The sequence below is a fragment of the Cynoglossus semilaevis genome, chromosome 4, assembly GCF_000523025.1.
Source record: "Cynoglossus semilaevis isolate Cse_v1.0 chromosome 4, Cse_v1.0, whole genome shotgun sequence".
Classification (NCBI taxonomy): domain Eukaryota; kingdom Metazoa; phylum Chordata; class Actinopteri; order Pleuronectiformes; family Cynoglossidae; genus Cynoglossus; species Cynoglossus semilaevis.
In genome coordinates this window covers 12575403-12599464 of record NC_024310.1, presented here as the reverse complement: position 1 = coordinate 12599464, position 24062 = coordinate 12575403, and the positions used below count along the sequence as shown (strand labels likewise).

Genomic DNA, 24062 nt, shown 5'->3' with positions numbered 1-24062 from the left:
CCCCATGACCCTGAAAAGGGGCAGCAGCAGCAGCAGCTCCTCATGCCTGAATGGTCATCGGTTGTTTGTCCTTTTTATATTTTTAGACAAACTATTTCCCCGTTTTATATTGTGCACGAGGAGGAGAAAGGAACCACATCTCCCCAAAATGTTGGGTCATTAAAATGTAGTCACTGTCAGTTTGGTGACAGGCAGTCAAGCCATCAGTATTCACTGTTATTATTACAATTCTTCTCCGCAGCTCAGTGGTGGACACCTTCTCCAGGCAGATGGGTTTTATCTGGATGGTTAGAGTATTTGAAATCCCACTTGGATGCTGTCAGGAGAGCTGTACCTGTCAGGGCAGATTGCTCTTTGATTTACACTGTGCCAAAAGGCAGCTGAGATTGTGTTGGGTCATTTTTCCTCATCTCTGTCTCTGCCGTTCCCTCGTCCTTTGGAATAATTCAGCTCCGTCCTGGATTCAGAGTCGAACACAAATTTGCGCTGAGATGAAAATGATTTGCTTTGATATCATTTTGGATTAGATTGTAGAAGGGAGATACAGTATGCCAATAACAGCCGTAAAAAAAAGTGTCATCACATTTTGTACATGTAACTTTATTTTTAAAGTATTTTTTGATGTTTTCATTTTTGCTTCTTTGCAACGTTTTTTTTTTTACTTTTATATCTGGACTTTGCTTACTTCCTGAATTTACTTTTATATATTATATTTTATATTTACGTTTTCACTCTAGTTACCGTGGCTACAATTATGTCCCAAGTTTTAGATGCCTGTCTTTTTTTTATTTATGTAATTTCTGTTAGTTTTTAGCAACTTTTTTCAACTTTTTTACATTTGTTTTGTCTACTTTTGTAATACTTTCAAGGGTGAATTCAAATATTTGCTGAAAGTCCCTACTCATTTCTGATGATCCTGCAGAGACTTTTTACCCAGGAGTAAAAGTCCATTCTTAAATATTTCCCATTGCAGACAAATGCCACTTGTTGGTTGAAATGGAAACACAGAGAAAACTGTCAAACTGCAGTTTAAACTGAATATCTTCCTGCTGTGAGACCAGAGCTCCAGATACTGTGCTGTTCACACAGTCCTCCTTCAGGTAAAGGCGTCTATTTTAGGAGTGAGTCATTACGTTGATACAAGATCACTTTCCCAAAAGCCTTTTTAGCCCCTGAGCGTGACATGATTTGCATACTTCTCTGATATTTAGCAGTAAAACCTGCGCCGAGAAATGAATTTGTTCTGTTAATAACTAACTGTAGCGGTGAGAGGCATGAAGGTTGGGGGGGGGTTGTGCCTCAGCAGAAACAATGCACAGAGCAGCTCCTCTTTTTAATCATCACTATCAAAGCAGACAAGCAGGCAGCAAACGCAGACTTTTCCGAGCTCAGGGCACAGAAACAGACAGCGTCTGTGGATCACACTTCACACCGTGGCCCGTGCTGAGATGAAGGTGATTATTCAGCGACAGCCAGCCAGTCAGAATCCTGTGTGCGTGTAAGATTCTCCTTTTGGTTTGTTACACCAACACTCCTTGCAGCCGTTGTCTTTGAGAGACAGGCGTTATTAATTCAGAGATGATTACGGATATTTACATTTTACATGAACGCACCGCTTCATATTTACACTTTGGGGAGTCACACGAGCAAAACTAAACTTTGCCCAGAGATGTTTTTCAGAGACGGAGGCTTATTTATGTAGAGTCGTCGTAGTCATTTTTTTCATCTGGTTGCCAGCTTTTAAAAAGGTCCCAAATATGCTGTCGCAGCAACAACAACAGCAAGTCATCGACTGTCAACCATGGATTTAGTTTTCGTCATCCAGGAAGACCTTTATAGTTTTGGTGTCAAGATGAATCTGAGTTTCTCTTTCCGTTTTTTACTCTTTATCCCAGAGTTCATCTACCGCATTAATTGTACTTACTTTTGCTCATCTTGTCACATTTTCTCCTGATTTAAACAATTTTGTTGATTTAAGTAATCTTTGGGGATCATATAAGGGAAGCCAATTGTAAGGACAGTGTGAAGTGCATTCCGTTTTTTACTCTTTATCCCAGAGTGCATCTACCGCATTAATTGTAATTACTTTTCATCTTGTCACATTTAAACAATTTTTGTAAGGACAGTGCGAAGTGTTTTCAGTTTATTATTATTATTATTTAACTTTTGCAGTTTTTCTATTTATATCTTTTATGTCCAACCAAATAGCAGGTTCGTTTTGGGGAATATAGCTTTTTGAACATATTTTTGATACATTTCAGTTGTTTTTCCTGTGTCTGCAGATTAATTTATATATGCGCAAACATGATAAAAAGCATGTTTTTTTCTTCCCCACTACTTCAAGAGTTCCAACAGCCTTGTTGACTGACTGTGCCATCCATCGTTTTGATTTTCATAATGCAGAGAGAGCGTCTCCGATGTTGTGATGAGTTGACTGTATTCTCCTTCTCAGAAAAGTGCTTTTGGTAGAGACAGACGGTAGAAACTTTCCAGCTTGATATTTTACATCATGTCAGTCAGTGTTCTCCATTTCGCCGGCTGCTGTAGAGCGGGACGCAAAATTCATTTTCTAATCAATGTGATCTCCACCAAAAGGTGAAGTTACGCACATGGAGCCAAGCTGGAAAATATGGAGTGATTTATACAGTATGTTACATTTATTGCACTGACTTTTTCAGAGTGGCTTTTCTTCATCACACAAAGTTTAATGATAATAAATACTATTTTCTAAAGTCTTCATTCTCCTGAAAGTCAGAACACAATATTAAGATTCTGAATGCCTGGTTTTACTGTGTGTATCCGTTGTTACTAATTTGATCACTTTTTCAATCACATCTTTTATTTATGCAGTGTATATTAACCAGAGCAAACAGAGGAGCTGGATGATCAGCCACCACTGAATCTCTTTTGTTTTTATGTTAATTTCCACAGGCGTTTGCTTTTGTCTGTTACTGCTTTGAACTGTTTCTCCCCAATGCAGTGAGGAGGAGGAGGAGGAGGAGGAGGATGATGAGGAGATGAATGCTGATGGATGTGAAGATTTTAATGAGTTAAAGTAGCAGATTGTTCTCAGAGCAAGTCTGAACACCAAAAAACTAAAACTCCTCCTCTTTGGTTCCTCATGTGGACGATCTCCAAATGTCTCTGCTGTTGCACCTTAACACTGTCCACTTCACCAGATACAAAATCAAGCTGGACACAGATGAGGGTCTGTATGGAGGTCACGGACGCCTGGACCACAACACGGAGTTCTTCACTGTGGCCGAGCCTTTCAACGGCCGTGCCAACTCCATGCAGGTGAATATTTCAGCTCCAAACTTTTTTTTCCATCAAAGATCACATTCAGTTGAATGGCAGTGAGTCAGTACTCCAGCCACAGGTCCAGGGCCATTATAGCCGAGTCCATCTGTGGGCACTCAACACAGTTTCACCTCACACCAGTGGTACGATTTTTCACAGCGTTGGAGGATGGGAGGAATTCACAAAAAAAAAGAAAAAAAGAAAAACCGACAGAATAAAGGCTGCTCAAAATTACCAGTATGCAAACTAAATGATTTTTGAGAGCACTGTTGACAGGTGCTATTGTCCCACAGCTTCACAGTTTGTGTATGGACTGTAAGTGCTGCTCATAGCTGAACAACATCAGAAGGAGCTGTGGGTGGTGATGAGACCGCTGTAACAGACTCGCTTTGACCTAAACCATGGAGAAGTTACATTAGCTGTTTGAAGAAGACCAGACGTATAAAAGTGTCGTATTATATGGTGTGGGCAGTGTATTTGGTGTATATATACTGTAGTGACCTTACATACAAGGACATCGGCAATATTAGTTATCCAATATATAACATATATATTGTATACCTATAATTAGGTTTGAAACCATGCTGCAGCAGTAATTACTAGGGATAACTCGATCTGATACTCAGGATTGGTATCGGTTTGATATGGGTAAAAATTTCATCATCGAATTTAGAAAAAAACAACTATAGCCAGACTGATAGGATACCTAATCCCAAATGCCAAACTTTTCACGAAATGCAGTAAACAGGGACACCTGCAGCATGCTAGGTATTGGACCTATAGTAAAGTATAAAACACGTCAGTAGTTTTAGTCCTTTTCAGGTCTCAGTCTTGTTCACATTAGAATTCACATAGAAACAATGGAGTTAACATCAAGATTGTTTATTGAATTCTACATTTATTTCGTTTAATTTTGTGCATTTAAAGTGTGTATTTATTTACTTATTTCACCATGTTGTCGTAGTATCTTTTAGTCCATTAGTTTTAAAGCATGGATCAGGTGTGGGCCGCTGCTAAATGTTGAGATGAATGGACTCCACGTGAAGCCACTCAACTTATAAATATGTATACAAATATTTCTCCTACTTGTGTCTGAGTATGGAGGGTTTCATACTGCATCAAAGTTGTTGTTTTTTTTTTTTTTCTTGCATAAACCGCAGTGTTTCCACAGCAGGCTCACATTTACCAAATGTCAACTGTCAGTGTGATAATGTTTTGTCCTTTTTACGTCGCATGTTTGATTCCATGACTGGGTTTAATTAGCTTGAAGTGCAGCTGCAGAGTCCTTCAGAGAGTCTTTAATGAGGCAGGAGTGAGTTCTCAGAGATTGGTGGCTGCTTTGTCCTAAATCTTTCATCTCATCCCAGATCCAGACTTCTCCACCCAATAGCTGTTGTGTAATTTAACATCCCCTTCACGAATATGATTTTAATATGGAATTTATGAAATTATCAAATCGATATGTTATCTTTTTACAAGTTTAGATATGCCTGTTAACGGTGAGGTATTGGTCGTGGGGATATATTCATTTATTTGTGTGGTTTCCTGCGAGCAGACATCCCAGATTCAGCAACCATTATTTGAATCTGATTTCAAATTCTCAACCAAACCAAAATGTATTATTAATGGCAGTGGAATTTACCTTTTCAAATGTTTGGCCCTCAAGCACATAAGGCATCAAGGATTGCAGAAAAAAATGTTTGTCAGAGAAGTCCACTGGGCCTGCAACGGTGGAGACACCTTAAGGCTCGTATCATGAAATATATTGGTGCCTAAAAAAATCCACTCTGCAGTCGCTGTATTCCAAACATCCTGCAAGAACTGGACTCAACCGCCTTCAGAACTAACTTTAATTTGGTTCCATGCTTTTATGATGGCACGATGGCAAACTTTTTTCCTTCAAGAACGAGTGTGTGAAAACTGAACTTTGTGACATCAACTAATACCAGAATAAGCTAACAACAACCAAATCTCTCTATTGATCAAGGACAGGTTTCATGTACATTTTTTTTTTTTTTTTGCGTCAACATCATTGTTAACATACTCGTTGCAGACCAGCACGACTGATGCTTGGCTTTGATCGTCACTCAGGTTGTCTTGAGCCAAGTCCACGCGCTTATGTACGTTGTGCGGTCGCTAGCATGCGATTGGCTGATTAAATTGTTGCAGTGCAGCACGCAGTAAAACAGGTGTATCTAATTAAGTGGCTGATGAGTGCGGCAAGATGGGAAGAAGCAGAGCGATTGTGACTCTCCCATAAATGCCTTCATTTTTCTCCCGATGTAATTGTTTTCTTGATTAAAATGCCGAGAGGCAATAAGATGCTGATTACATTTCCCACTAATAAATCCAATCGCCGTGTGAGGAAAGTCGACAGCAGAGTTGACGAGGCTCCTGGTTCATCTGTATGTTTGTTTAATCCTGAAAAGTGTCGCAGTCAGTGGTTGTTTTCTAAACAGTTACACGTGCACAGCGCTGTTTGTTGGAGAATAAAAAGTATTAGTTCAGCATATTTTACATTTATACCGGGTTAGAAAGCCTCCTACTCTTTAATGCAGACAGCGGCATTAACCCGGGTCTCATCTAATAGGGAGACAGATTCTGTATTCTTTTTAATCTTTTTTCAGCTCTAATTAATTCACACGGCACGGCCTGACCCACGTCCCTGCTGGCCACAATGTGAAGTTTAGTTAACAAGTCATCTGCTCATGTCTGCACTGCCACAAATTAATATTGTATGGGAGTAAGTTAGGAAGTAGAGTGGCCAAAAGAGCACCGGAACTATTTCTGTTACAAAAATGGAAAGTTAAGAAAAGGTTCTGAAGTGGCTAATTACCTATCAGCGTGTCTCACTGCTATGCTTGACATTTCAACACTCAAACTGAACTAGAATGTGACAAACACAGGAAGGAACTTTTGTTCTTTTAAACAATTACAATATAATAATAATTAACAGTAGGAATCAATGAGTCAGTAACATGAAGTTGTCACTTCACGCAACATGTGTTGCAGAAAAAAATATATATCTGTGTGTATGTACCTCTAAGTCAGAAAATGTACATACATATATTTACATATATGTAAATATATATTTATACACATGTATATATATATACATACATAAATGTGTGTATATATTTACATATATGTAAATATATGTATGTACATTTTCTGACTTAGAGGTACATACACACAGATATATATTTTTTTCTGCAACACATGTTGCGTGAAGTGACAACTTCATGTTACTGACTCATTGATTCCTACTGTTAATTATTATTATATTGTAATTGTTTAAAAGAACAAAAGTTCCTTCCTGTGTTTGTCACATTCTAGTTCAGTTTGAGTGTTGAAATGTCAAGCATAGCAGTGAGACACGCTGATAGGTAATTAGCCACTTCAGAACCTTTGCACACTCCCTGTCCTTTGACAGATGCATGAAGAAGAAAGTTAAAATGAGAAGAAAAAGGGAGAGCAAACACAGCAGTTGTGTTGAAATGATCAAAAGAAGCTCTTTTCTACCAGGAAGATCTGAGAGTTGACACTGAAGTGTCCATAACAGGAGCAAAACTGTCAGAAGTCAGGCGTCAGGCTCTGCTCACACTTAAATATACAATGCAAACAAATTCCTTCTCATGGGGTATACCACTTATTCTAAAGGACAATCTGTGGGTTTAGCAAATATAAATAGATCTGAAGGTCCTGCAATCCTCATAGAAATTACTCTCCTAAAGCTGTTTTTAGTGTTAATCTTCCCATGAACTCTAGAGAAACTAAAAAATTGTTTGTTTGTTTTTTTCAAAATTCAGTGATCATTGCAGCTGTACCTGTTAGCGTGTTTTTAGTGTTAATCTTCCCATGAACAGCTGTACCTGTTACCATAGCTTCCAACGCTAATAGTAATTTTAGGCCTTCACAGTTCTGCTTGATATTTTTTTCTTTATTTCAGACTACGAGGTAGTAATGACAGAACAAATAGACTTTGTTTGATCACTGCAACGGTGAACAAACAGGTTCACGTTGTAACAAATAGACTTTGTTTGATCACTGCAACAGTGAACAAACAGGTTCATCTCTCTCTGATCTTTGGTCTCGGCCTGAAGTACAACCTGACCACGGTTAAGGCAGTTATGGTGAGAAAAGACACACCGAGCTGAGCTGGTTCCTGAGCACTGACGGCAGTAGCAGCAGCTCCGGTGTGTAGACAGGCACTAACAAACCTCATGAATCCTTCATCAGTGTGTTTGAACATTGATCAGACTGGATATTAGCCTGGAGGCTGGGTTCTACTTCTGAAGAAGGAGGAATGTTTGAATTTGAGTGTGAAACAAACGAGTCAGGAAAAGGACAGACATGACTGAGTAACTTTCTACTTTCTTTTTTTTAAAGAAACACATTCTGTTATGAAAATGCATTGTGTTACCTAACACCCTAGGCATCGACACGTTGTTGTTAAATATTTACGACTGAATTTGGTTGTGGTAAAAAAAGGAAAAAAAAAACTGCTTTTGCTCAGCTGCTGTAAGTCTTCCACCTACACCAAATGATTCATTGGCAAGTAGCAGAGCCCGTGTGGACATATTTAGACAAGTCTGTCAGATAGGGTCCAGGCACAGTACCTCCACAAAGGGGTGGTAGGCTACCTAATGCTAGATGGATGAAAATACAGTTCCATCCAATCAATGTAAATTATGGGAGACTTTTTGGTAAAGCAATGTAAATGTTCGAATTATGAATCACTCACCCCAGAAACAGTGAGTAGACTCTCTAAGATAGACACTTCGTTTAAGACAACAATACACATAATAAGCTCTGGAGAGCCTTGACATACACGTCTGCTCCAAATGGTCCATATGTGTTAATATATGTGATCCTGTAATGCGCTTTATGTAACTGTCCAAGGTGTAGCAAGACCCTCCTAACCCTGAGAGGGATTCATAGTTATAGAAGAAAATATCATACTTATATGATATTTTCTTCATAAATATTTTTGAAGACGATACGGACAACAGGCAGAGTGATGAGACAGATGTCCGTCAGATGTCAATGAGTCTTGAGCTCAATTGGGGTCAATCGAAACAGGCAACTGTCATATCATTCATAGGTTATATCTACATGGCAGAAGTAGAAAATCACAAGGTTAGGGTCAGAGGTCATAAACTGTCACTGCAGAAAAACTTGAGAAAACTCCAGTTCAAAGTGAGAGACACACAAGTTAGGGAGTGACCTGAGCAGACCTAAGTTAACCTGGGGAGCATGATGTCATAACTTGGTAACCATGGATCAGTAGTACTAGCATCTGTTCTGTTTTGATAAGCTCGTGGTACCACAGGTAAATGATGACTCTCATTTTAAGCAGATTAACAGTCATATCTGCACCGACCTCCGAGAGATCGAGTTGGACATGGCTGCGTGATAGATGCTGAGTGGGTTCATTCGTCGTTTGACTTGGTACAGCAGTTATGTTTTAGTATTGATTTCTGTCTTGTCACCTGCCCGCAGTGAAGGTACTCAGGAAAAGTTACGCTTGGTTAAACTGCATTAGCACAAAGTGATAAAAGAGCTTTGACAAGGAAGAAAGCCGTAAATGTAAAGTTCACTGTAATGGATCGTGCGGCTGAATCCGTTTCATGCTGCTTCTAATAGACTTTAATATTGTATGGAAATGAATGGGAACAAATGAACGCCTGCAGCAAGAAGAAATATATTAAAGATTTACATCTCCTAAGCACAGCAGGATGGATTATGGGATGGTTAGCTGTAATTTCAGCCCTACATGATTCGTATTGGATGGGATGAAAGAAGCCAAACTGCTGCTCTAATCCCTTCAAACCTCACCTGTATTATTCACTCAGCGTTTGGATTATTCACAGCATTTGTTGAAGCAAAGTCTCTGTTCAATCTGGTTCTATTTGCATGTAATAATGGAACCAGCGTGTAGAGTGTACACCGAGATCGGACATTACCAAGAGCTTCATAATATCCTTGATATATGTAAATTTAAACTTTTCAAACATCTTCTGTCATATTTGAATGAACCTGTGTGTGGTGTGTGTAAATCACACGACTCAGTGAAATAGGCCGACCAGAACATGTTATTTTAAATGTGTCTACTTTTCTACCTCACACCATCAATCGTGTTGAAGGATTAAATACTTTAAAAAGCTGTGGCTTATCATAAACTAAATGCTATTAAAAAAATTAACTAACGAAATGACGGTCAAGATTTCCTTTGAGCAAAAAAAAATCGTAATCATTCAGGAATTCTAACTAAAATTTTGCAGCGAAATCGTTTAAGCTAGCTAAGTGTGTAGCAGAGTTATTTTACAAATAAAGAGCAGGTAATTGTACTAAAATGGAGTCAAAAATAACATTAAATTAGCCAGATTGTAACAAAGTGTTGGACAGGAAGCTAAGTGTTGCTAAATGCTAAACAATTGCTACAAACAAACGTTTTATCAAATCTTACAACAATATGAAAAGACAGTTAGAAAACTAAATACAACCATACTTGGCAGTCGGGGGGAAAAAAATCACATCACATAACATGAGTTATAAAAACATGTTTTTAAAATATGCCTCGTTAGCCACAAATCAGGTTTTTCTATTCAGAGCAGAACCGTCTTCCTGGGGTTGTAGTACACCGTGACAAACTGTGTTTACCAGGAAATACTCAGAGTGGAGGTGGTAGGAATCCAGCAGTGCCGTGCTCCACTGCACCACGGCGGGCCCTGCCGTTTACTGCCAACATACAACATGCAAACACGCCCTCAGAGCTGGTCAACAACAAGTACAACCTTCACCTGGACTGTTGGGACTTGCACCTCCCTGGTGCTGCTCGGTGACAGACTGATCCTGATTGGTCTCCGTTACTCGTTGGAAATGGAAGTACGGAGGTTAAACAGTGTCGGTGCTGTTGTGTGAACAGGTGCATTGTTCCTGTGTTCCTCCGTGTGGAGACCCTCCTACTGTGACTGTTTAATTAGTCACCGGTGTGAGTGTCGGCGTTGGAGCGCCACGCTGCTCCGCTCCCTCTGTGACAAACAGTTGCCAAATAAACACATCCAGAGTGGAGCTCCCATCTCCTGAAGCCGAAGGACGGGTTTGAAGAGTTCGGGTGGTTGGGGGTGGGGGGGTGATTGAATTGTTTACAGCTTTGCTCTCTTTTTCACTTCCCTGTTGGGAAATGCAGCATCGTTTATATCAGCCCTGCTGACCTTGAGTAACGGCCCACGGAGGTCGGCTGCATCTAAATGACACTGTCCATATCAAACGGCTCAGTCAGTCGTCCAGTGACTACAGTGCACCGAGCCAACTGTGAACGTGTTCACTGTACGCTTGTGCTGTCTGTATACCTTTTCTTAAAAAAAAAATCCCAAGCTTCTGTTTTTCTCCTTTTGGCAGTTGACTTCCTTTTTGCTGACATTTTTTCCCTCCAGTCCAGTAAAACTTCCAGATTTCAGTATTTTCACCTCTGCCCACTGGCAGTCTGTATCCTCACATAACTCCCAGGTTTACAGTTGATGCACTGGGTGTGTGTGTGTGTGAAGAGGATGAAACACACTGTTATTGCCTTGGTCTAAGCTGAGCAGCATGAAAATAGTATCATGTTTTTTTGCCTGGATGAAAATGATTTTTTTTTTAAATGTGTGTATGTGTATAGATGGATAGATAGATGGATGGACCGATGGATGGATGGATAGATAGCTAGATAGATGGATGGATGGATGATGGACGGATGGATGGATGGATGGATGGATGGATGGACGGACAGACAGATATATCCATTGTAACAGTGCAAAGAAATACAGTTTTTCAAATGTATGTTTTTTTTTATTTTACTGACCAACCTTGTTATAATTGTCTATCGTTAAGGAGAAAACTCCACGTTCCAGTTGTCTCAGGTTTTGCTTCCGGTTTTTCTTCACTTGTGATTAATCTTGTTGTTGGTTCACAGATTCCAACATTTAAGACTCTTTGAATTAGTTCCTGAATGATCCACCAGTGGACAGCTTTCAAATGTACTCGCGGCATCGACCTTTGCTTGTGTGCAACAATCACACCTGTTCCTCCTCCATCAGAGCCAGTTTAAAAACAGAGCAGACTAAAGATGTGCTACTCTCTGAAATCAGCGACGTCATTAATCGTTGATCGTTGTCTTCCCTTTTCCCCTTTGTCTCTTTATCTCCCAGGTCTACATTCCCTGCAGAACAGCCGTAGTCCTGGCCAACGAGGAGATAGATTACTGTTATTAGAGGATGATTGTCCCCGCAGAGACGACGGTCCAAGGACAACCCCAGACCCGTGTTAACAATCACCTTAATTTTAAAGCGTCAACTTTGCACACCGCCCAAACCTGCTTTTTGTGTCCTAGATCTCTCCTTAATGGGAGAGGGATTAAACTGTGTGCTTTTACACACCATCTGTAACACTGGGTGTCGTCTGAGTACGGCCCCTTACCACCGATCGCTGCATTAGGAAAGAAATTACAGTCAAAAGGTTCTGAGACAGATGTTGAAATTCCAAAAAGGTGTCTGACAAGTTTTATTTTGAGTTTTTTGTCAAAAATATATAATCCTTTTATTTGATCAGGTTTTTTAAGCCATCCAAAGAACTATTTTGTCTGAGTTCAGATCACAGATACAAGAGTTTAAATTAAATTAAAGTTTAGTCCTTAGATGAGTGGTTCAAAAACACAGGATAAGAAGAGTATTTCTTGAAATTAGTCTTTGAACATTTTGACTTAAAAACTTATTCAAACTAGGGATGGCTTGATACAACTTTTTCATGTGCAATACCAATACTGCAACTTGGAGTATCTGCAGATACTGATATCAATCCAATACCTTCTTTTCTCCTTCAGACGATAGTGTCCCTGTTTACGGCAAAGTAAAGTTAAGAATTTGGGCTTAGGTATCGGATCGGACGGATTATGTTGTTGTTTTTGACCATGTTCAACCCTGAAATTTGGACCATTATCGGACCAATACCGATCCTGAATATCCGGATTGATCCATCCCTAATTCAGACTAATTCGCTCCTTTTAGCTTCTGTTGATTTTGCGTGTGGGTGGGGCTACGTGAACCGGACACTGTGAGGAAACATATCAAATGTGATCGAAGCAGAGAAGAGAAAGCATATATTTTATTTTGAACAATAATTTTGTATGTAATTAAAAAATAGTGACAAACACAACAAAGTATTTCATTGTTCACCAGCAAGCACTTATTGTAGTACACCGTAGTACTCGTCTGATCCCTGCAGATCCATCGCTCTTCTATGTTTGTGCCGTGGGACGTGTGTGTGTATAAAGATGTAACATGCAAAAGAAAAAACACCATTAGGCTACATTGAAGTATTACATGTTTAATTGTGTTGTAATGCTTGACTTTATGCATCAACTGGGGGAGCGTTTACCTGTTATTTTTTAGAGCCCAGAAATAAAGCCAGAAATATTATTTCTGATAATAAAAAACTTGTGTTTTTCCATACATATATAAAAGGATCAGCACACTGAAAATGCTGTCTTGACTTTTCTGTTTTTCACCAAGAAAAAACATGTAGGCTATTTGATACCCATTTGATACCTGCTTTATATGAGGTTAGCACTTGGAAACCAGTGAGATGACTCGTTTAGACACATATTACAACTTTAATTTCGTACATTTATGACTTTATTCCCATGACGTTATAACTTTATTCTCAGGAATTCACCTTTTTTGGTCAATTATAACAAGTGATTTTATTCAGCAAAAAAAATCAAATTATTTTTCAAAACGTTACAACTTTCTTCTCATAAATTTACATTTTATTATTATTGTAAAGTTACGATTTAAATTTTTTATTCTCAGTGTGGCCCTAATACTCACACTACTGTGAAGAGTGACTCACAGCCACTGTGTGGTTACAGACTCTCAGTCATTGTAGTTGTGTCACTTTGCGACATGTGTGGATTTCCCTCCTACTGCAGTTAAAGGAACCGGAGGAAAGAAAACACATTCATATTCAGGACCAGCTCCTCGTGTTTAGCCAAAAGAATCTTGATCATGTTGTTTCTTTTTCTGTAGCAACAAAGCATTGAAAAATGTTTTTCTCCACCCTGGAAAAAAAATGTACAGAGCTAGTCATTTTGCATAAATTTCAAGCTGGGAGTCTGTGAGCGAGAAGCCGAGTGTTTAATCATCGTCCATCAGCTCATGTCATTGTCACTTTAACTCCGACACAAAAATCCTATGATTCTCTTCTCAAACGATGTCTGATACTCACTAACTATCGCACCACACTTCTCTGTCTATAACACATGGCTTTTTGCATTCATGTTGAAAATTAAATGAGGCTAAATCTGCTTCTGTGGGCCTACATGTGGCACTTGGTTAGATGTTGTGAGGCCCACAGTTTGATTTGTAAACTATTTTTATGATCTACCAGCAGTTTTTCCAACTGCGGCCTGGTATCAAATGACCTACGGACTGGTACTGGTCCGCGGACCGGGGGTTGGGGACCCCTGATCTATACAGTCTTCCATTTACAACCAGCCCTTCAATGGGAACTGTATTGCTGATGTGGCCCCCGGTGAAAATGAGTTTGACACCCATGGCCTAATGCAACACAGAAGCATCTGCTTCTTCACAACAAATCAACATCTTTGTGAATTTGTACTGCTACACTCACACCTTAACACACACGCACACACACACACAAGGAAAAGCTTACAGTCTGCAGGCTGCAGGATCTACTCCACCATGGGAACAAAATCATTTATTTTTATCTGCCGCCGTTGCACGTGAGAAGATTCTGACGTGACAGTGTGTCTTTATTTATTTCTTTGGAGATCGCTGTGAACCACTGGAGGAACGATACTGAGAGTCTGATGTTGTGTTAGTGCAGCGGTGTGACATGTTGCACCCTCAGACTGAGGCAGTCGGTGAGTTAGCCACTGCTGTCGCCTCATCAGCCAATCTCTGTCTTATACAAACATACTTCAAGAGACTTCCAGATAAATGTTCATTAAGGCCTGGTGGAGCGGTTTAGGAAATGGTTTTGAGAAGGTTAATGAGCTCATTTTAATGAATACTTGCTCACTGACATCACATGGCATTTTATTTGCTGTTATTGCAGGAAAAAAACTGTTCAAGGACACTTGGCTCCATTAAGTAAGTATCAAAACATCATTGGGGGGTGGGGAGGTACTATAATTTTAGATGGGCCGCATCCTATAAACCTGAATGTAGCGAGTCTAAGCTGAGGGTCCACTAAAATGATACAACCTAAACATTGTTTGAAAATGTCTACTACTGGAGAGCAGAACTCGTAGACTCTGTGTGACCTCAGAAAATGAAATGTTAAGACGTAAAGACATAAAGAGCAGAAGAAGAACGTGTCTTCCTCTTTGGTATTCTGAGTCAAACTGTGTGTAGCCTTTACATTCACTGTGCAAACAATGCAGGACAAAGTAGGATACAATGTGTCTACTGGGACTGTGGTGAGGCCCAGCACAGAGCTGTGTGCCGACATTAATTTTGTCATTATTACGTTCTGTGTTTCATACTGTGCAGAACACTGGCAGCCACTGTCTCCAGTGTTCCTCTTTGAGACCCAAAGTACTACTTGTTTTCAATTGTACAATGTAATTAACAGTACCCTCCTGGTATCTCTTGTCTATTCGATCCTCATTAAACGACTTGAATGGAAACCACCACAGCACACACTCTGGAGGAACAGAGATGGCAAATCTAAGGGACCTGCAGTAAGACCAGCATCACCACTGAAACCTACCATCCTGTCATTTTACAGCAGAGCTAGAGATAAGTTCACAAATGTGCAGATAATGTATCTTTAAAAAAAGAACAAAATGCTGAAATATCCAGAGAGGGGGAGCCTGCACGTACTTCATGAGGAGTATACTTGCTTCACGGGAAGTCTCACAGGAACTGCATCACTTTAACATCACCTTACGGCTGACTCTCCCATTTATCAAGGCAAGCCACAATTGGCCCACAGGGTGAGTGGCAGTCAACCGTAAATCCAGAAATGTCAGATAAGGCGGCGAACACGGCACTCCCCCTCGCCAATTATGTCTTAGCAAGCTTTGATACATGTACTAGTTATAGTCTTAGCAAAGGAGGGAATCATGAAAGAGCCAATACCCAGCTGATCCCAGCAACCCCAGCTGTGGGCTGAAGTAACCGATCCAGCTGGAGGGAATGTCTCCATTCTAAGCTACGTGAACTGGTTTTTCTTTTTTCTTTTCTTTTCTTTTTTTTTTTTTTTTGTTGTTTTTTCTGACAACGTTCACATCACCTCCTTACCATTCGGTTGTATATCTTTAGGAACATTTAGGAATCAGTTTGAATGCTTCCTCTCGAATCAAAATTAATACACGACTATAGAGTAAGCTGTTGTCTGATCACCTTTTCTCAAGGCCTTAAAGAGACGACTCCTGACTTGAGCAGCAGTCAACAAGGCGTTCATTTGTACATAGTGTCACCATGTGGTAGATAGTGGTACTGCAGAGTAAACAGAGTAAAGAGTTTTACCAAAGTAAGAATAAAAAATTAATAACTGCAAAAAAAAATTCTCAGAACAATATTTATATTTGAATGATCAGGTTTTTACATATCTGTGCTACTAACAGGCTGCGTTTGTATTGTAGTGTTGTGTTTACTTGATTTTACCAAATTTCCTATGAAATAACTTATGTTTCATTAAATGTTTGTGCATTTTTTCACTTCACAAAATTCATCAATGGGTTCTGATTGTCACCCCTGATTTAGTGTTATTGGTCTGGTGGCTTCAACAACAGCATTTAAATACTATTATTTGCTGTATCACACAACCTCACCTCGTGACTGATGAAATGTGTTCCCGTACCTAAATGTTGCAAATTATGAACATGTCTAACCAGAAAAAATATGAATCAGTGAACGAACTAGTTTTGTTTTGTTTACATTTTCACCTCAGACAATCATTCATGCGAGTACTGTGCGAAAAATGTGCGTTCTATGTGAGGTGGGTGCGGTCACTACGATGGGCGTGTGTGTTTGAGAGAGAGAGAGAAAGAGAGAGAGAGAGTGTGTGAAATTATGTGTGAGAGTGTGTGTTGAAGGAGGAAACACCTCCGTGTGTGGCGGCTTCATAGACTGTTCTCTGTGAAGTCATGTTTCTGCAGTAAGAACTACAGTGACAACGAACAGACAAGCTGCTTCTCGGCCCTGTCTTTCCTGAAAAAGTAAGAGTTGAACTTTTCCATTGGAATGCTTCACTTTCGAGGCAATTCCACCCATTTGAAAACTTAGGACAAACTTTTACACCGGGCGTGCGATGAAGAAGTAAGAAGAGAATGATCGCGCGGCTGTGAGAGCCATGTGGGTTTTTTTATAGTAGCGCGTAAGAAACCTGTCGCAGGCATGCAGAAATAAGGCTGATGCAACCACACATCAACTTTTCTCTCCGCGACGCTTCATATAAAAGTATCACTGCATCAGAAGGACTGTGGGATTGTGGTGTTTTTGCTTCTCTCCACCTGTGCTTCAGCATTACTGCTGCAGCCCCATTATACTTCCGGTTGTATCATTCCTATGTATCATTCTTGAAGCTGTAAAATATGGTAAAAGTATCTTAATTGACGTTCATATCATAGGTTCCCGACCTCTGGCTGGTGAACCACTGACGTATATTCCTGGAACAGAAAGACGGAATTGTCCTCCATAGGGATGTTTTATTTCATGGAGATGGTTTAAAACTTGTCATAACCCCTAGTTCTCTTAGGTCTTTATTAATTGGTTTACACTCCCTCATTGTCACAATTATGTCAATTTGTCAGATGACGCAAGCCAGTAGTGTCAACTGAAGGTGGAATTGGATATACAGTATGTGTCATTGTGCCCACGGGTTAAAATTAGTTAAATTACGAGATATTATCGAGTTTACGAGAATTACAGCAAACCCATCAGCATATTAGCTAAAAACATATCGGGAGCTTACCATAAATGTCTTTGGGCAAGATGTTTTTGACCATGTAATACAGGCTCTTATCAAATTTCTTCATATAGGTAAAATGATACATAATCTATCTTAAGTGCCATGCTATGTAATTGTTAAGCACCCATAGCCAGCAGCAGCCAGCACATTTTAAATGGTTTGGAAATTGTACCAAGTCTCCTATGGTGCTCTCGTTAAAGAACAGCTATTTTTGTAGGATGTAACCATAAAATATACAAAATCTTTAAATAGTCTTTAAAACAACACAGCAGAAAGTAATAAAGCAAGTAACAGTTTGAACTTGTAAACAAAATGAAAAAGCAAAAAAGTTGGTTTGTATATGAAAAAATAAATTTGTCCTAGAAGAGATTAAAAAAGAGAAAACAATCCTTTAAAAAAATAGTTGGAATAAGTGATATTCAGTCTGCAATGTATTTCCATCAGCTTTTAGGTCTGACGTCGTAGTCTGATCAACTGACTACGTTTTGGTTGTTTGTTTCACAGGGTAGACTTTTATCAGCAACCTTATAGCCATGACAAGGTCTTTTACATTTTTAATCAATTTCTTTGCTAACATTATGATACAACACGGATACAGGTTCCTGTGTAGTTGATAACTTGGAGCAGTGTTTTTCCTCATGATAACTCGGTGGTTAAAACCACACATACACTCACAGACCAAGACTTTGATATTCGCTAACCGAGGGCACCCTCCCTAATATAACGGTTGGGGAAACACTGAGCTGTGTATATAAAAAGACTACAATTTGTAGTTGTCATTTATAAACAGTAAATCATAAGCAGCTTAAAATTAACCCTGTAGCAGATAGTTTTTAAAATGGATTTCAGCAACACTACTGATGCACTGAGAGGTTATTTATTTATTTTGTTTTGTTTTTTGTTTTTTTACAGTCTACTTCTGCATCTCACCTCCTTTAGACATAATTGTCTTAACAAGTCTTCAAATACTTCCACACTTGTACTTCACTTACGTACTTGTTAATTTGAGAAATGGTGTTACCCTGACATTCACAAATACTAATCAATGAGAAAGAAACTCAATGCAAATACTGAATCAGCGAGAACTCTGCAAGGTCATGTCAGTTTTGTCCTGACTAAGGCCTCGCAGGACATTGGTCTTGGCGTAGAACCAAGATGACAACTGTCCACATCTCATAACAAAAAATTATTGACTACACCTTGTGTTTATGTGTATGTGTATATATGTATGTATATACTGTATTTCAATATATAAATAATATATATATGCATATGTATAAATATTTAATATTTTTTACATTAGTAAACTGTTTGTTGATGCTTTAAAATAGAAAAAATATAATTAGTTGCAGTCTATCAAATGTCGTAATGCATGAAAAAATGTAAAATTATATAAAGTTTTTGCCGTTGAGATTTGCGAGCAAAAGACTAAAAATAATTAGTTTTTTTATACAACAGATCAAAGGTTTCCTTGTTTGTTTGTCTTTGTCCTGGTTTTATCCTTTGTAGCTTTACTGCTGCAAGGTCATCATGGCCCCACAAAACATTAAATCCCTGGAAAGAAAGTCAGTTTGTTTTGTGTAAGCTGTCTGTTCTGTCTGTTGCTCTCACATGGCATGCCTGGTTCCCACTTCACACCGCAAGGACAGGTGCACTTGTTTGTACTACTTTCCATGTGCATGCTGATTAGGAGCAAGGCCAGGAACAAATGAGCCCTTAGCAAATGTTTTTTCTACTTTTTTTATTTTATTTATTTTAAGTAATTTACTTATTGTTTTAATTTAAGTAATTAGTTTAAATTAACTTTTGTAGCACCAAGGACATTGATCCATTGCAGATAATTTGGTGTCAAATTGGCATCACAGAAAATGTTATAGAAAGTGTATAGTAAAATTTCTATCAACCAAAAGACCACATCTGGTGTTGTTAAAAAAAACCCACCTCAAATAGCACATCTTTTACTCACATAAATGAAATACATTTGAAAATATTTACTGCTTAATAAATGTTTATGTAATTAATGTTATCAATAAATCCAAGCCACCAAGGTTAAGGCAGGTTTCCGCAAAAATCAATCTATATTATAGATTTAAGGACATGTAGTTGCCCTTCTTGCTCCTGAAGGCTAACAGTCAATTTGCTAGGGCTGACTCACAAATTAAAGAAGGAAATTGTACAATGATTTGATAACTATGGGTCTAAAGAACATCCTAAGTTAACAAAGATATTAAATACATATTAAATTATTGAAAAAAAATTAAAATGTTAAATTAAATAGTAAATTGAAAACTTAAGGACTTTTTACAGAAACACAAACACATGAACAATTCATTTGAACAGTCTTTCAAAATTTACAGAAACACAAACACATGAACAATCCATTTGAACAGTCTTTCAAAATGAATTGTTCTGTGACTGGAGTTAGGTTCTATGTGAATAAAAATTATTTCCAGCATACCTAACCTCCTGATGAGTAAAACTTGGGCAAGGGGTCTGCATAATCTGTGTCTAAACCACTGTGACCTTAATTGTCCAAAGGTCAATGGTAAAAGTAATTGCTGTTTAAGGGTTAGCGGGAGCAGGCAGCTAACCTAGCATTACACGACTTGAAACAGCTCTAGTTTTTTTGTTGAACGTGAATCTCCAATTCAATGACTCTAGATGTACTGTACTGGAGGCCAACCTGGTACACATTTGGAGAATTTGAGAAATTTTTGGCAGAAAGAGTCGTGAATATGGTTCGCCTTTCTGAACTTCTGTGTGAAGGCAGGTGTGTCTTCTTGATTATTATCAGCTGTACACGTTGTAACCGATCCCTTGTTAATCAGGAGCCAAAGTATTTTGCCTGCAGCCAAACAACAGTGTGAAAGCATGTGATTGACTGTTATGCCAGACACACTCACGTGCCCCTATGTGTCACGGACAGATGGTGAGTTCTGTGATTGGCTGAGGAGAAGGCAGGGCTCACCGCTGCCCACCTTCCTTTTTTTAGCTCAGACACATCCTCCTGTTGGGAGTGAATGTGATTGTGTAATAAAACCACCCCCTGTCTTTATTCCCCTTGTGACTGTGATGGAAAAAATGTTCACCTTGCACAGCTTACAAGGACGTTTTTTTTTTTTCTTTTCCACTGGCATTTTTTCATCAACATGTTTTGGCTTCCCTACTTAATGTAATATTTTCTGTAACACACAGAAGCTCTGGTCATGTCATATTAACCTTTATTAAACCTTTAGTGACGAGGATCAGTGCAGCCCAACAGGGTCCCAAGGCGTTGAATGTGTGGACACTGGTGTGACGCATGTGTCACTGTGCTATTTGAGACCAAAACATCTAAAGGGTTTGTACACAGGCATGAGCAGCGTCACTCTATGAACACTCTTTAAAGACGTCGGTCCCTGCGCTCTTTGTGAAAGGACAGAAACTGGTGCAGGACTCTGGAGGAAGTGCTGCAGTTGTTTGTTTTTTATTTTACACAAAAAGCTGAATGCTCATCAGCGACAGAACATCCGCTTTGATTTGTCTTTTAAGTGAGTAGAAGCCTGCGTTGTTGGACACAGCTGTGTACGAGTGTGTGTTGGACTGATTGAGTGGGGTTGATATCAGAGTCAAACATTTCTCAGCAGTGAATACTTTTGTACAAGTTATTGTTTCATATTTTGACCAGCTTTGTTTCTAGCTTTAGGGCAAATGGCGTTTAATGTGAATTTGAGTTATTGAGTTAAAGAAATGTGTGAGATTGCTCAATACAGTTCCTGAACAGGTAGAAGCTCAACTTGGCGACAGTCAAATCAAACTCTAAAATTAAGTTTCCTTTTTTTTATCTTCCCCCTTTTTAAAGCTGTCAGACATATAAGCCACTGAAGAACCCTGTTTGAGAACAGCCAGGATGATTCTGGCCACACTCAGAAACGTTGGGAAGCAGCTTTTGCGAGTGAAGGTGGTGGACTGTAACACAGATGCGTCTCGCTTGTGTCGATGCCTCAACACCTTTGACCTGGTGGCCCTCGGCGTGGGCAGCACGCTGGGAGCTGGTGTCTACGTACTGGCCGGAGCTGTCGCCAGAACCAATGCTGGACCAGCCATCATCCTCTCCTTTTTCATTGCCGCTCTGGCATCTGTCCTGGCTGGACTATGCTATGCCGAGTTCGGAGCCCGCGTCCCAAAAACGGGCTCGGCCTACCTGTACAGCTACGTGACAGTGGGAGAACTGTGGGCCTTCATCACCGGCTGGAACCTCATCCTCTCTTATATCATAGGTGAGACACTTTTAATAAGTGAGGGATGAAGCTGAAACTTTGTTGATGGTAGTTTAGTTTGTAAGAAACTGTCTTTCTCCCCATACAGGAACTTCAAGTGTGGCCAGAGCCTGGAGTGCCACCTTTGATGAGCTGATAAAAGGGCAAATTGAGAAATTCTGTAGGCAATACATGACTATCAACGCTCCTGGCGTCCTGGCAGAATATCCAGATATATTTGCTGTCTTGATTATACTTATTCTCACAGGTCAGAAACCTTTCAGATCTTTCCCGTCTATGTGTTGTTGTTGTGGGGTTTTTTTTCTTCATAGGGATGCACCCTTTGGAATGTTCTGATTTATGTGCACCGATCTTGATTTTTAGAGTATCGAGTGCACACAGCCACAGGTTCTCTCCTCAGTCTACCCAACTTTCAAAAAATAGCTTAGTGGTCTGCATAATATAGACACTGAAGTTGTCACTTGACCAAATGTTATTTGTACAACGAATCGCTTCATTGATGTTAGCCCGCAGCGGGCAGCTAACATGGCGTAACACGACTTAAAAATGTGTTTGTGAACCTCTTCATACTAGGCATGTTAGGTTCTGAACGACTTCAAGTTTTGAATTCAAGATGTTCTGCACATGTGAGACACGAAGAGACAATTTTTCTATTTAATGGACAAGATTTCTGATATTTGTAAATATATTATAGTAAGGTACCGTCAAGCAAATTTCACAATGCAAGTTTAAATATGAAATTATGCATATTTCTGTCGGTTAAACTGTACAGATGATACACACATGATGCCACAGCTGGAGGAGGCAGATGAAGAAGTTAAGAGTTTTTGGTATTGTTTGCAGGACTTCTTGTGTTTGGAGTGAAGGAGTCGGCTTTGGTGAACAAAATATTCACCTGCATCAACGTGCTGGTGCTGTTGTTTGTGATCATCTCTGGCATGGTCAAAGGAAACCTAGAAAACTGGAGATTAGATCCTGACAAAGTTCTCAACTCCACAAATGGCTCAAACTACAAGTGGGTACAATTGAAGGACTTCATTGTGAATTGTAAAAACCTAATAAGTTGGTTTCAAACAGATGTCTGTCTGTTTGTTTGTTTTTTCTAGTGAGACGTACCCTCTACCTACGAAGGAAGCCCTGGGGGAAGGTGGTTTCATGCCTTTCGGTTTCTCTGGAGTTCTGTCTGGAGCAGCCACCTGTTTTTATGCCTTTATAGGCTTTGATTGCATTGCCACTACAGGTGAGCTAAAATGAACTAGCATCATCAAACACACTTAGACACATGCATTCTTATCATCTAAAACAGCAGTTCCAAAACATTTTCTTCTTGTAAAGACAGCATGTTTAGTCATACTCATATGACCAGAACACACACACATATACATATATAGCCTGCAGTTGTTTGCTAATTAAAATGTCAGTTTAAGATCTGATCTAAAACATGGTGCATTGACTCTCCACCAGGTGAAGAGGTGAAGAATCCGCAGAGGGCCATTCCCATTGGAATAGTTGCGTCCCTCCTTATTTGTTTTGTGGCGTACTTCAGTGTGTCTGCAGCACTCACTGTGATGATGCCGTACTACATACTGGACAAAAACAGCCCCTTGCCTGTGGCTTTCAAGTACGTGGGCTGGGGAGGAGCCAATTATGCAGTGGCCCTGGGGTCTTTATGTGCCTTGTCGACCAGGTAAGCGCCTTTCTTTTTCCAATTCTTTAATATATGTTTTAAATTTTTGTATAAATTACAAAACATTTTAAGTGAACATTAGCCCCGTGAAATGAAAACAAAGCCATTTATTTTGCAATCTCTTCCTCAGTTGTAGTTGACCTTGACGGGATCAGAAGTTGGCCTAGAGCCGAGGTTCTCAAACCACCATTGCACCAATGGTGCTAATGCGCCCTCTAGTGGTACTTGTGTGAATCTGTTAAACAGTATAGTGTAACTTCACTATACAGTATGGATGTGATGGGAAAATAAGCCAAAAATCCTTTTAAAAATGAATTCTCTGTGCTAAGTACAGGAAAATAAGCCAAAAATCCTTTTAAAATTGAATTCTCTGTGCTAAGTACATGCCAAGAGTATCTTTTACTGATCCCCATTGGGAAATTGTTGTTACAGTTGCTTTTCCATTGGGAAATTGTTGTTACAGTTGCTCCTGCAAGAGCATGTTGAAAAGAGCAAGTGGAAAGCAATCAGGCATAAGCTGTAGAAATGGAGAAATTGAATGTACAGTTTTAACAGTTTTACTGTTTACGGCCCAAGTGTAATATTGATAACACCATATGGAAAATACTATGGTCAACCACTTAAAGAGCATGGGATAACACCATATGGATTAACTTTTTAAACTGTTTTCTTTTTAATCAGACATGATTGAAGAGAAGACAGAATCATTTGTTGCTTGAATGTCTGTCCTAATGGAATTATCTGTTATGTTTGAAGTTGAGTTATTGTATAAAAAACAACATAACCAGATTTGTTTTTTTCAGGGGTTTATTGATTTATTTATTTATTCATTTAAT

General features: G+C 39.3%; 2 protein-coding genes across 3 annotated transcripts in view; both read left to right on the top strand.

Moving 5' to 3' along the window:
* The window catches only part of gbe1b (glucan (1,4-alpha-), branching enzyme 1b), an 85336-nt gene extending 72516 nt beyond the window's left edge, over positions 1-12820 (top strand). Inside the window, exons 15-16 of the mRNA XM_008309264.3 lie at positions 3180-3297; positions 11493-12820. Coding sequence (XP_008307486.1) covers positions 3180-3297; positions 11493-11555 — 181 coding nt within the window. The 3' untranslated portion in view covers positions 11556-12820. The remainder of the gene's footprint in view (positions 1-3179; positions 3298-11492) is intronic.
* A 3516-nt stretch (positions 12821-16336) lies between these two features.
* Positions 16337-24062, top strand: part of LOC103378156 (high affinity cationic amino acid transporter 1-like) — an 11336-nt gene continuing 3610 nt past the window's right edge. The window contains exons 1-6 of one of the 2 annotated variants that reach the window (XM_008309263.2): positions 16337-16528; positions 21122-21539; positions 21628-21786; positions 22383-22554; positions 22646-22779; positions 23004-23226. In XM_008309263.2, coding sequence (XP_008307485.1) covers positions 21170-21539; positions 21628-21786; positions 22383-22554; positions 22646-22779; positions 23004-23226 — 1058 coding nt within the window. In that variant the 5' untranslated portion in view covers positions 16337-16528; positions 21122-21169. Of the gene's footprint in view, positions 16529-19928; positions 20811-21121; positions 21540-21627; positions 21787-22382; positions 22555-22645; positions 22780-23003; positions 23227-24062 lie in introns of those variants that run through there. The other variant, XM_025055311.1, reaches the window with a different exon arrangement.